This window comes from Physeter macrocephalus, chromosome 8 (genome assembly GCF_002837175.3).
Source record: "Physeter macrocephalus isolate SW-GA chromosome 8, ASM283717v5, whole genome shotgun sequence".
NCBI classification, from domain to species: Eukaryota; Metazoa; Chordata; class Mammalia; order Artiodactyla; family Physeteridae; genus Physeter; species Physeter macrocephalus.
In genome coordinates this window covers 82669976-82684927 of record NC_041221.1, presented here as the reverse complement: position 1 = coordinate 82684927, position 14952 = coordinate 82669976, and the positions used below count along the sequence as shown (strand labels likewise).

Sequence of the window (14952 nt, the reverse complement as noted above, 5' to 3'; positions counted from 1 at the left end):
AGGGAGGGTGGGAGGGAGGGAGACGCAAGAGGGAAGAGATATGGGAACATATGTATATGTATAACTGATTCACTATGTTGTAAAGGAGAAACTAACACACTATTGTAAAACAGTTATACTCCAATAAAGATGTTAAAAAAAAAAAAAAAAAGAAATCCAAAGCAATAATCCTAATTATTGAGGTCCACAATCACAAACTTTTATTCATTCAATAAACATTAACTGAGCGTCTAGTATACCTAAAACAGTATACTAAGTAGATTCAAAAATAAAAACAAGACAGATAAACCCATGAGTCATTTCCACAAGTGGCTATAACACACATCAAACTGTTATAATGCCTGTATAAGAAGTAAACAGTGTTTATGGGATTACAAATGAAGACCTCAATCCTAACTGGATCCTACAAGGATGCAGGAAGTCTCAGCTTAAAAGGTGTCATTTAGCTTGAATAATGAATGATTCCAACTGGTAGAAATGAGGCATAGGTTATTCCAGGCAGGAAAGATGGCAAGATCTAAGGTACAAGAAAATGAAACTCATGGCCAGTTTAGCAAGTCACCCTGTTTGTTTGGAACATAGTTGTATGAGAGATTTAATATAGGACAGAATTGTTAGTCTGAAGTCAGACTGCAGAGGACTGAAGTAGAGAAAACCTATATATATTTTTTAAAATTTTTTAATAGATCTTTATTGGAATATAATTGCTTCACAACACTGTGTTAGTTTCTGCTGTACAACAAAGTGAATCAGCCATATGCACACACATGTCCCCACCTGTCCTCCCTCTTGAGCCTCCCTCCCATCCTCCCTATCCCACCCCTCCAGGTCATGGCAAAGCACAGAGCCTATCTCCCTGTGCTATGCTGCTGCTTCCCACTAGCTATTTCACATTCAGTAGTGTATATATGTTGATGCTACTCTCACTTCGCCCCAGCTTTGCCCTCCCACCCCATGTCCTCAAGTCCATTTTCTATGTCTACCTCTTTATTCCTGCCCTGCAACTAGGTTCATCAGTACCATTTTTTTTTTTTAGATTCCATATATATGCGTTAGCATATGTCCACAGCATTTGTTATTTCTAGATTTTCTGATAATGGCCATTCTGACTGGTGTGAGGTGATACCTCATTATAGTTTTGATTTGCATTTCTCTAATAATTAGTGATGCTGAGCATCTTTTCATGTGCCTCTTGGCCATCTGTATGTCTTCCTTGGTGAAATGTCTATTTAGGTCTTCCGCCCATTTTTTAACTGGATTGTTTGTTTTTTTGATATTGAGCTCCATGAGCTGTTTGTATATTTTGCAGATTAATCCTTTGTCTGTTGTTTCATTTGCAAATATTTTCTCCCATTCTGAGGGTTGTCTTTCTGTCTTGTGTATAGTTTCCTTTGCCGTGCAAAAGTTTTTAAGTTTAATTAAGTCCCATTTGTTTATTTTTGTTCTTATTTCTGTTACTCTAGGAGGTGGGTCAAAAAAGATCTTGCTATGGTTTATGTCAAAGAGTGTTTTTCCTATGTTTTCCTCTAAGAGTTTTATAGTGTCTGGTCTTACCTTTAAGTCTTTAATCCATTTGGAGTTTAGTTTTGTGTATGGTGTTAGGTAGTGTCAAACTTAAACTATATTTGATAGGCACTGGTGATCATAAGGAAGTAGTTGTGAAGCAGTGCAGTCTAACAAATTAAGAGGGCAGACTTTGGAGTTGCTCTGCCTGGGCTTAGAACTTGATTGCACCATTTATTAGCTGGGTGACATCACAAGTTAATCAAGCTCTCTAAGGTTCAGCTTCCTCATTTGTTCAACAGAGATGATAATGATAATGTCTGGTTTATGGAGCTGCTGGGAGGGCTCTATGAAACAGTTAATGTAAAACATTTAGGGTACTGCTTAGCACATAAGAAAATAATGTTAGATGATGATGATGGTGATTATCCATGTAGTAGAGTAATATGATTAGAGCTTTGTTTTCAAAAGGATAATCTGGAAACAAACTGAAGGATGAATGGGAAATTAGAGAGAAAAGACCTGGTGAGATAAGTTACAAGCCTATCTAAATAGAATGATCCTCAAGAGAGATCATAAGAGGTTTTTTAAAAAATAGTTAGAACTAGTATTGGGAAAGAGGGAACAAATAAGAGAGATGGTCCAAGAGAGTATTTATTTGTCTAAGCAAATTACTGTTGAATGGAAGGGGCCAAAACGAAGCCCATCCATTAGACAATACCAATGTTTTGAGCCTGAATAATTGAGAAGATGATAGTGTCATTAACTGTAAAAGGGACATCAGTAGTAAGTACTATTTTGGAGATGCTGATTTAAGACATCTGGATTCTACAGTCCACTGAATTTGTAGGGCAAAAGTCTGAAGAGAGACGGGTACTATAGAAATGGCTTTAATAATTGTTACCAACATTTGAGCATTAACCATAAGTTATATGTATACTATAAACTATGCATGCCAATGTGATAAGCAACCTTATAAGGTATTAGTATTTTACCCAAAGTGGGTCCTAAAGATCTTAGCTACACATCTTGCCTAAGGTCACAATTAGTAAGATGTAGAGCCAGAATTCTACCCATGTATATAACTTTAAAGCTTGAATATACTTTTGATTTGAGTCATCAGCATAAAAGGAGTAACTGGAACAACTCCAGTAGTAGTAAATGATATTTCTAATTGAAAAATAAGACAAGGCCAAGAAAAAGTCTTGAGGAATACCATATTTCAGAGATAGAGGATGAAGGGAGCTGGCAATGAGAACTTCACAGATAAAGAAGAAAAATAAAGATTTGAAAATGATATGGGGGCTTCTCTGGTGGCACAGTGGTTAAGAATCTGCCTGCCAATACAGGGAACACAGGTTCAAGCCCTGGTCCAGGAAGATTCCACATGCCACAGAGCAACTAAGCCCATGTGCCACAACTACTGAGCCTGCGCTCTAGAGCCTGCGAGCCACAACTACTGAGCCCACATGCCTAGAGCCCATGCTCCGCAACACGAGAAGCCACCACTATGAGAAGCCCACGTACCACAATGAAGAGTAGCCCCTGCTCAATGCAACAAGAGAAAGCCCACGCACAGGACTGAAGACCCCACGCAGCCAAAAAATAAATCTAATAAATAAATAAAATTTAAAATAAATATATAAATAACATGCCTATACTGCTATTTCTAAAAAAAAAAAAAAGGAAAATGACATGTAAGTCACAGAAGGAAAAGCTTCCAGCAGACCATGGTCAACAGCCTTGAATGTTACAGAAAAATGAAGGATAGTCTGAGGAGAAATTTTGAATTGGTGGTTCAGTTATCACTGATGTCTTTTAAGAGAGAAATATCAAAAGCATACTAAGAGAAAATGCAAAACTATAAAGAGTGGTATAAACCTGTGGTGAGGAACTATAAGTATTAAAAATAGATAACCCTATTAAGAAATGACATAGAAAAACAGAAAGATAACATATAGGTAGCTTGAGGTGATACCAATGTGAAAGTGAGAGCTTTAAAAATATATATATGCAAATCTGAAATTGGGTTTATCTGGAAGTTAAATGGAATGAGTCAGTTGAGAAGAAGGAACTGAAGATGCTAAGAGACTCAGACTTAGTGATAGAGCAGAGGATGCCCAAGTGGTAAAGAATGGAAGAGTGCCTAACAGACCAATCCTCCTCTAAATAACAGATATACATTCCAGGGGGGAAAACCTATTTGAAGGCCTTGGAGACTCAACTAAGGAAGACAGATTTTGGAGGGGAGTCAACATCTGGAGCAAGTGACTTGTTTTTTGCTGTTCTTCTCTAGAAGCAGCTGCAGTAGAAGTGGTGGTGGCAAAGGAACTGGGGGAAGGAAGTCAGCTAAAAGTCCCATCACCTCTCTGAGTAGAAAAACAGGGAGAAAAAGCCTGGAGCAACCACCGCTGCTGGAGAATATGAAGGAAGCCCCAGAAATGAGGGAGATAAAGAAAAAGAACCTTAAACTCAAACTCAGAGAGTTCAAACTCAGTCTAAGTCTCTGGCTGACTCCTGAGCCATGAATGTGTGGAACAAACTGAAAGCAGCTGGGAGCTAAGTTGTAAAAAACTGAACTGAGATCTCAGCCACTGCCTATTATAGGCATGACAGTTTGCAGTTTGACTCCAAGTTAATTGAATGCTAAAAGGAAATATCAACACTCTTTGGAAGAATGTAACTAAATCCACAGCCTCCAAAACATAACAGTTAAAATATCCAAGATACACTCAAGAATTATTCAACATAGGATGAGCAGGGAATATGTGACTCAGTCTGCTCAGAAAAGTTGAACCAGATGTCAGCAATATTAAATAAGGACTTTAAAGACACTATTATAAGATACTCAGTAAGGTAAAGAAAAATATGCTCACACTAGTTAAAAAGACAGGATATTTCATGAGAGAAAGAGGAAATGCAAAAAACAAACAAAAAACCCAACCAAACAAACAAACAAAAAACCCAACCAACCAAACAAAAACACCAAATGGAAATATCAGAACTAAAAAAATAAAAATATTTGTGATTAAAAATTCAATGGATGAGATTAATAGCAACTAGAGACAACAGAGGAAAAAGTTATTAAACTACACAGTAGACAAATTGAAATCAGCCAATCTTAAAAAGGAAAAAAATTGAAAGAACATGAACAGAGAATCTGAGGCTTGTCCATCAGATATATAAAACTGGGTTACCAGAAGAATAGTTGAGAGAGAGAATTGAGCAGAAAAATGAGATTTGAAGAAACAGTTGCAGAAAATGTCCCAAATTTGGGGAAAGAAATAAATTTACTGATTCAAGAAGTTTAGAAAATCACAATCTAATAAATGCAAATAAATCCACACCTAGGCACATTATAATCAACTGATGAAAACCAAAAATAAAGAGAAAATATTAAAAGTAGCAAGAGAAAAACAACATACTACATACAGGAAAACAACAATTAGAATTATTATGTATTTCTCATCAGAAACACTGTAGGCAATAAGACAATATCTTTAAAGAAACCTGTATCTTGTGAACATATCCTTTAGGAAAACAGGTGAAATAAAGATATTTTCTGATAAAGGAAAACTAAGGCTATTCATTGTCACCAGACCACACTACAGAAATGACAAAGAAATTCTTCAAGCTAAAGAGAAATGATACCATAGGGAATTCAGGTTTTGAGGAATGAATAAAAAGCACTGGAAATGGTAAATATTTGGGTAAATATTAAAGAGTATAATTTTATCTTCTATTTTAAAATACCTGTGAGAGCTTAAAGCAAAAAATTATAACACTATCATGTGAGGTTTATAATGTATGTAGATATAACATATAGGATAACATATAAAGTGAGGGATGTGGTAAATGGATGTATATAACTGCAAGGTTTCTACATTTTATGTGAAGTGGCATACCATTAACTAATTAGATTGCAGAAAGTTAAGAATGTATACTGTAATACATAATAAGTCATAAAATAGTGCAAAGAGGTTTATCCCAAAAGTTAATAGAGAAATTAAAATGAAATTCTAAAAATTCATCCAAAAGAAAGCAGGCAAGAAGAAACGGAAGAACAAAAACCAAAAGTGGGATAACAGAAAAAGTGTCAGACTTAAATCAGTCATATTAATTATTACATTACATGTTAATGCACTAAGTACTTCAATTAAAAGGTGGAGATTATCAGAATGGATTTTTAAAAGAAAAAGCAGTCTCTGTCTACAAGAGGAAAATAATTAGGTAGAAAAAGATAAATCATGTAAACAATAAACATGTAGGCTAGAGTAGATATATGGTACATATATTAGTACCAGAGAAAGTAAACTATAAGATAAAGAATATCACTGAAGATAAAAAGGGATACTTTGTAATGATAAGAGTCAATTTTTCAACAGTCATTAGGCACATATACATTTTTAATCATAAGTGTATATGTGCCTAATGACAGAGCCTAAAACTGACAGAATTAAAAGAAGAAATAGACAAATCCACAACGATAGTAAGAGACTTTAGCACCTTTTTCTCAGCAATTGATAGAAAAACTAAACTAAATTTTAGTCAAGACATAGAGGCTTTATGACTTAAATTATATTTTTAGAATAGTATGTCCCCCAAACTGTAAAATATTCAAGTACACATGGTACATTAACCATGATAGGCTATACGCTCGGCAATACAAGTCTCAATAAATTCAAAATGACTGAAACCATACAGAGTATCTCTGACCACAATGTGATTAAATCAGAAATCACTGCCAATAAGATATCTAGGAAAACTCTCAATATTCTGAAATTAAACAACATACTTCTAAATAATCCATGGGTCCAATTAAAAAATTCACAAAGGTTATTATAAAATACCTCATTCTTTATGAAAATACAATAAAGTAAAATTTGTGGGATTCAGCCAAATCAGTGTTTAGAAGGAAAACTATAGCTTTAGGGGCTTATATTTAAAAAGAAGAAAAGTCCAGAATTAATGACCTAAGTTTCAACCTTTAGAAGAGCAAAGTAAACCCAAAGCAAATAAAAGTAAGGAAATAACAAAGAACAAAATCAACAAAAGAGAAAATAGACAAATCAGAGGAAATATAGACCAAAAAACTGATTCTTTGAAAAGATCAATAAAATCGACAAACCCCTAGTGAAACTGATCAAGAAAAAAAGAACAAAAATCATCAAAACCAGAAATGAAAAGGTACTATCACTAAAGATCCTACAGACATTAAAAGTATACAAGAAAATGTTCTGAACTGTACAACAAAGTTTACAATTCATATGAAATAGATAAATTTCATGAAAGAACAAGTTATCGAAGCTCACTACAAAACATATAAATAAATACTCTAAGTAGCTCTCTACCTTTAAAGAAATTGGCTATAATTTAAAACCTTCTCACAAAAGAAACTCCAGGCCCAGATGGTTTCACTGGTAAACTCCATAAAATATTTAAGGAAGAAATAGTACCAATTCTACTCAAAATCTTTACAAAAAGAGAAGAAGTATAAACCCTTGCTTACTCATTTTATTAGGACAGAATTACCTTGATAACAAAACCAGAAAAGAAAATACAAGAAAACTATAAATCAATATCCCTCATGAACACAAACACAAAAGTCCTTAACAAAATTTGAGCAAACTGATTCTAGCAATATATAAAATTTAAGACATGACCAAGTGGGGTTTATCACAAGAATGCAAAGTTAGTTCAACATTCAAAAATCAATTTAATTTATCACAACGACTGAATAAAGGAGAAAAACCATACAGTTTTTCAATAGATGCAGAAAAAGCATTTGCAAAATTCAATACCCATTGATGATTAAAACACTCACCAAACTAGGAGAGAGGGATCTTCCTCAATCCAATAAAATGCATATAAAAATCCTTCAGGTAACATATTTAATGAAGAAACACTGCATTTTGTAAAATTTAAGGGCAATTTAAGGTTATTAAAATTAGGCTAAAGTGACAGGGCAAGAAGGTAGAACCAGTACCACCTCAGAGCTGAGACTATAACATGAGGCTATCCGGTAGGCAATTGGGACCTTTCATTCTATTATTTTTAACAGCTTTACTAGTGTGTGTGTGTGTGTGTGTGTGTGTGTGTGTGTGTGTGTAATTACACTCCTTAATTAGAATTTTGGGTTATAAAAACAGATTATCCTTAAGACAGAAGAAACTACCTTAATCAAAGAAAGGAAATTCCTGACTCTTAAGCATAATTTTTATATATTCATTATTATTTTCTTTCTTCCCTTCCTTCCTTCTTTCTTTCTTTCTTTCTTTTTTTTTTTGTCTAAAGTAAGCTACATTTGTTGGCATCTCTGGGCATTTTGCCCAACTTAGCTTAATCTTTTTTTCATCTGTTCAGTCGTTTCTGGGTACATGGTGACTGATAACTTTCAGATAATAATTTAGCATTATCTCTTCACTTTTATGCCCCCTTCCAAACTAGGATTATGACTTGAGACCAAAAGAGGGTGTCAGGCATTTTCTGTACTGTCCACAGATACTTTAAGAAAAGGACACACCAAAGTTGAACCCTCAGAAGGAATTTTCTTAATTAGCTTAATTAGTAATGATTGTGTTCAAATTGGGTATATCAGTTTAAGAAACCCTTTAAAGCATGATAGGCTTCAATAACAAAAATATGTAAATTACAGGTTATTAATTCCTATATCCTACTCTAATTGTAATTCTCAGTAGATGGCTTCAAATTCTGTTCTTACCAAAATAAATCCCAAAATTTAAAGAGTAATATTTTATTGATAATATACTTTCTACAAACATGCCAAAAATATTTCATCTTCTGGATATACTAAAAAAGGGTCCACAGATATCAGGGGAATAAAACAAAAAGTAGATAATCTATTTTTAATCTAACCATTTCCTTTTGTTTTAACAAGTAGTTTAGGGTTAGACTAGGCTGTACAGGCACTGCCTCCAACTTCTAACTGTAAAAAGCAGTCTTCATAAATAAAGCAAAAATGTCCAGCTTCCAAAAGAAACTTAGTCTATTCCACAGCTGTGCAAAGGACTCACACAAATTAGGAAAATGCCTGAAGAGGGCATTTATGTCCCATGTCACCTTCTCAGTGTCTCCTGCTAGCAGGATCACAGGACTGCAGCCATCTATGGCCATGATACCCCCAAATTAACAATTCTTTTTACACCACCAATCTTGAGAATTAACTGTAGATATGGTGATGTGACCTCTCAAGGAAAAAGGCTCTAGGATGGTATAACCTTTACTCCTAGGTCCAGGGTTACCGAACCCCATCTTGCAGAATGTAATTTTATCATTTCACTCATTTAACGAATACTTTGAAGACTTATGAGCACAAGTTATTAAGATTTCAAATATATTCAGGGTGATAAATATGAATCTTCCTGCCAGAAATATTAGAACCCTTTAAACCTAAATGGGTAGATAATACTTCTACTCTCCAGCCTGATTCAGGCCATTTGACCTCTAAATCACCTTACTGCCTCTTGGCTTAAATCTTGGCTGCATTACAATCATTCCTTTGGGGTCCAGTACTTACTTTTCTGCTCAGCCATGAGAGATTAAAATGTTGCCTGGAAAAGAGAGTATGGTATCAACAAAGATAGTGAGATTCGTTAGAGGAAATGGATGAAGCTAATAAAAACAAAACAAACAAACAGGAAAAGTAAATGCAGGGATTCTTTTGTGTCACTTCTTTTATCCATTACCAAAATCAATCTCTATATCAAGAAGCCAAGGAAAAAATGTTTAGAATAATCCCCCTTAATTAAGTTACTTTCATCCTACTTTGGGTAAGATTTGCCTAAATCAAAAATGCAAATGTTCTTTCTACAGTTTTTCCCTGCCTGCCTGACTATTCCTAAATACATATTCCAACCATTTATTTTGTGACTTTTTCCCCATGTATATTCCACAGGCTCTGAAACTTCCTGCTGGACTAATGGCACCTGGGCAGATATGGCGTTATTGAAGACTTTCCTGGCACCTGGCCAAAAAACATCAGTGGATTCAACCTGAGTACCAATGGCCAGGATAGTTTCTACTAAGTGCAACAATTGTTGGAGAACCAGAAGACTCTCGATTTTGTATTGGGTTGGCCAAAAAGTTGGTTTGGGTTTTTGGTAAGATTGTACAGAAAAACCCAAAAGAACTTTTTGGCCAACCCAATATATAATTTCAACAAGTCAAGCATTTTTTTTTATATTAAGCTTTTTTAAAAAAAAACATCTTTATTGGCGTATAATTGCTTTGCAATGGTGTGTTAGTTTCTGCTGTATAACAAAGTTAATCAGCTATACATATACATATATCACCATATCTCCTCCCTCTTGCGTCTCCCTCCCACCCTCCCTATCCCACCCCTCTAGGTGGACACAAAGCACCTAGCTGATCTCCCTGTGCTATGCAGCTGCTTCCCACTAGCTATCAATCTTACATTTGGTAGTGTATGTATGTCCATGCCACTCTCTAACTTCGTCCCAGCTTACCCTTCCCCCCCACCCGTAGTCAAGCATTTTTGAAATATTAGGTAGCTTCTAAATCTTGTCAACAATTAAGCTTTCAACCCAAATTTACTGATCATCTAGTGGAAGCACAGTACAGTATAGATGGGGTCTATTTAGAAGGAAATGTGTCATACTAAATGAGTAACATCCCATACAATTTATAAATTTAGAGATACAAAACAGATCTCTACGGGCACATACACTTGTATATCATAAGCAGTGGATTCCTGCAGCCAAATAATTCTTAAGTGTTTCTAATTTCCAAATAAAGTTTTTATATTGTCTGTCTTTTAGTTCTCTCTGACTGACTGAATGATAAAGAACCCAGGCTATTGCTAAAATAATTTGTTTTTCCAAAGAAAATCAGGAGAATAAAAGGGAGATTGTGATTTTCACTGTTGTTTAAAATAAAACTCATAGTAACTCAAAAAGCCTTACAAACCAAAGAATAACAGCTTCCCCATTCTACCTCACACATTAGTGTATTCAAGAATGTTACAATAATAACCTTATGCATTAAGAATCATTTATAATGATTCATTTGTCTTTAATTGCTTTAAAAGTGTTACCACAACTGAAAAGTAAAATTTATTCGAATGAAAGGAGCAATGGACCATAAAAATTTGAAGAGAAAATTAGTTTAGGACATACACTTCATTTAAAAGCAGAAACTTATTTCTAAATTTTTGTCTTTTCCTCTTGCAGTTCATAGGCAACAATCTTAAGGTTGTATTGCCTGAACAATACTCATATAGAGGGAATTATAAGGTAATAGAAAGTATCCACAGTTTAAAGTAATTTGACCATAAATTAAAGAGTTAAGACATAAATTCTGAGGCACAAAAAAAAAGAGAGAGAAGAGAGAGAGAATAGTTCAGGAAGCCCTGACTGCCAAGAACTCTTCTAGGGATTCAAATTTCACAAATACTATATCCCAAGACATACACCTCCTCGAAAGATTTTCCTCATTTCCATTTGATGACAACACTATCCCCTGATTTTTCTCCTAACACTCTGGACACCCTCCTCAGTTGCCTTAATTAACTCTTCTTTCTCTACTTATCTTTTAAATATTTGTATTCCCCAGAATTCTGTCTTCAGCCATTATTATGCCTCACTTTTCTTGCTCTATTAATCTCAAATATTCCATGGCTTCAGGTTTCACTTTCATCCCAAATCTGAATTGCCTACTACCAAGATCGCTCTTTTGAAATTTAGATAGATTCAATCTCCAACTAGATGTTCATGGTATCTCAATTCAATGTGTCCAAAATATAATCCTTTATGTTTTCACTAATCTTCCTCATCCTCATGTATTTCATGTTTTAGTTAAAGGTATTAAAATTCATCTTTAACAGTGCCTGGTAGTCAATAAATTGTGTTGAACAAATAAACTAGTCACTTGGTCAATAACTATTGAGTGTATCAGTATAGCCAGACACTGTGTCTAGTACTAGGGAATATGGATACAAGCAAGAAAGACAAAGTCTCTGCCCTCATGGAGTTCAGTCCAATGGAAAAGACAGCCATTAAACAAATAGCTACAAATGTAATTAATTTTTTACATTAATTACAATTGTAATGACAAAGGAAAAAATAACCCATCTAATCACACATACCAGAAAATTTGGAAAATATCTTGAATATTTTTCTTTCCTTCCCTGCTCAATTTCCAGTTAGTTTCCAAATCTTACTAGTCCTATCTCTGACATTTTTCTGATTGATTTCTTCTTCTCCATCACTACTGTCTTTTTCAATTCAGGGCTTCATCATCTCTTTCCTTTAACTGGTCTCCCTGACTGCAATCTCTCCTCTTTATGGTCCAGTCATGACACCATTATCTTTCCAAAGTATAGATGTGATGGTGTCACAGTCCTCCTGAAAACCATTTATGGGTCCCATTTGGCATGAAAAATAAAGCGCCAAATCCAAGTTTTTTATGGTTCTTACAGTCCAACCTTCACTTGCCTTTCCAAACATCCCTCTCAACCCTCTTGCACCCTGGTCTTGAGCCATATCACACCTGCATTTTCTCAGACCTTTCTTTTCTAATACGCCATCTCAGAAAAATAAAATTGGCTGGAAGACACTGGAGTCCTTGGCTGGAGTAGGATTCTGAATGCCTGGCCAGATCACGTGAACAAAGCTCCTCTTGCGTGAAGCTGCAGTAGGTCAAGGAGAGGGGCAGTTACCAGAAGCAGAGTACTTTGAGAATGCCAGGTCAGACTAAGAGTAGATAGCTGAAAGCCAGGTCAGTAATCTAAAATGGACCAGATGTCAACCAGGATCCAAAGAATAAAACCAGATAGGACAGAGATCAAAGGTTGCAGTACAAAAAAGCATCTGAAGCAGACAGTAGGGAAAAATGGAAGCAGAAGTACCTTCAGAGCTAAGGAGCGATGACACCTATTGATCTTTAAAAACCTGATTCTCACAGTTGCCATTATTAATGTAACAAGAAATATAATCAACCTCAATTTATTCTTCAAGGTTCTTTTCCATGAAAAATGTCTGTACCTCAACCCCATTCCATCTCCTAGCTAATCCTTTTCTCCATAATATTCCCATGGCCCTTTGCACTTACCACCACTATAACAATCGGCATACTCAATCACAATTACTTACTGTTTACTCAGCTCAAATGTGAGCAGCATGAGGGTAGGGGCTATGTCTTATTTATACTTTCATCCTCAATGGGAACACATATTAAGTTTGTTAAATTAATGAATAAAGGGAATTCCCTGGTGGTCCAGTGGTTAGGACTCCACGCTCTCACTGCCGAGGGCCGGGTTCAATCCCTGGGCGGGAACTAAAATCCCATAAGCTGCGCAGTGTGGCCAAAAAAAAAAAAAATTAATGAATAAATATAAAGAAATAATCCATGAATGAACAAATGAGTATAGTAGTCCTAACTTAATAGTACCTAATAAATTCAAATATCTGCCATTAAACTTAGAAATTGATTTTGTGAGCTTATTGCTTTTGACTATAGAATAGTTTGGGTACAGGAGGAGAAACAATTTTTTCTTGGCTTTAACTAAATAATTCTGAAATGCAACTCAAAAAGAAATATTAAAATAGTCCATAAAAGGTGCAAATAAATACAGTTAGAAAATTATCACAATGCCAATACGATGCTATTCAATAATCTCCTGTTTTACTTTGCTTTTAAATAGTCATGTCCTAGTGAGGCAACTGTGTAACAAACATTCCACTCACTAATTTATTCCTGCATTAATGGTTTGTTTACTGAACTCCCCCCACCCCCATTCCTGGTATGAAATATAAAACATGGACATTTGCAATAATGTTAAAATTGTACACTATGTGGCTGTTCATTTATTGATGTGAGAAATTCTTGCTCAACAATAGCCCTGAGATTAGAAACATAAGTGTAAATACAATTCATAAGTTGTATTAATAAAATAAATTTTATGTTATAAATAAAATTATTCTTCTCTACTTTAATCAATAATCAGTTTAACCAAATATTTGCATTACTTGAATAATCATAACTATTATCTACTCATCTCAAAATCTTCTTGAGCGCATACATAACTGTAATTTTGTAATCTTTATGGTACATAACTCAATGCCAACTACCCATTGGAAATGCAATATGAATTTGGTAACACTTAGAAATAAATGGGTTGAATTAAATGACCTCAACAGCACCTTCCAGATAAAAATTCTAAACTATTACAATTATTTTATTTTATTTTTTTTAAATGTTGAAACATTTATACAATTATTTTAGATTAGAGATTATCATGTATAGTATGTATATATATATATATATATATATATATAGTATATAATAAATAATGTCAATATGACTATATGCCAAGTCAGTTTACCTGCCCTTGCAGGTTATGCAGCTGTCTCCCAGTAAGAATTAGCAGTCATCATCCTTACTTTCTACATAAATTATGCTCTCAGCCTTTTGACCTGGTCCCACCTTATCCATTCCAGATCTCTTTGGACCTTGCTTCTTCCTATCCTCTCAAATCTGCTACTGGACTGCTCCTCTGGTTTCGCTCCCAAGCTACTTTTTATATTCAGCCCTCAAATCTGGATTCTGTAATATTCCAATCTGATCCAACTTGCTATGGAAAACTCTACCCTCTGCTGACCTATGTGGCCAGCTCTGCTACCAAATTTAGCCATATCCACATGAGAGGGAAATGTGCAAGACAACTTGTCAAGGGTCATGGAGAAGGTAGGATGAAGAACCATGTGTCCAAAATATGATACAGTGCAATGTCATAGAAAATGAACAGAACTTAGAGCCAAATGACAGATCTGAATCCTAACTCTGCCATTTAATGACTGAATAAATGAACTTGGAAAAACGGCTGAACTTTATGACAAACAAGGAGCTCTCCCAGTTCAATACTGTTCATTATGAAAACATTCCACCACATATAAAAGCATAAAAACAGTATAATGAACATCACATGCCGTTCAGCTAGCTAAAGATCTGTGAACACTGGCCAATCTTGTCTCAGCCACTCCCTGGCAAATACTTTTTTCTCTAAAGCAAACCCTAGGTATCATATTATTTCATCTGAAAACTTCACTGTTGTGTTTTAATAATACAAACCCATTGCTATTATCACACCTAACAAAGTTAACACTAATTCCATAAAACCACCTAATGCCTGATCCAGGTTCAAATTTCCCAGATTGTCTCAAAACTGTCTTTTAAACTTTTCATAGTTGGTTTCTTCTAAACAGGATCCAAGTAAGAGCTACACATTCCATGACATTTTTTATCAGATAATAAGGGAGAAAGCCTCTAATAAGCATTAAATTGACTTGTTAATTCTGTGATTTAGTGAAACTCAGGACTGTACTCCACTCAATATAAACCTCTAGATCTATGCTTTTCAATATAAGAGCCACTAGCCACATGTGGCTATTTAAACTGAAATTTAAATTAATT

At 34.8% G+C, this 14952-nt stretch overlaps 1 protein-coding gene across 3 annotated transcripts in view; it reads right to left on the bottom strand.

Annotated features, from left to right (window-relative positions):
- Positions 1-14952, bottom strand: part of ATG10 (autophagy related 10) — a 244731-nt gene that overhangs the window by 110998 nt on the left and 118781 nt on the right. The window contains exon 3 of one of the 3 annotated variants that reach the window (XM_028493041.2): positions 9041-9074. The exons of the other annotated variants lie outside the window; for them this stretch is intronic. Coding sequence (XP_028348842.1) covers positions 9041-9074 — 34 coding nt within the window. The remainder of the gene's footprint in view (positions 1-9040; positions 9075-14952) is intronic. 3 annotated transcript variants of the gene reach the window in all.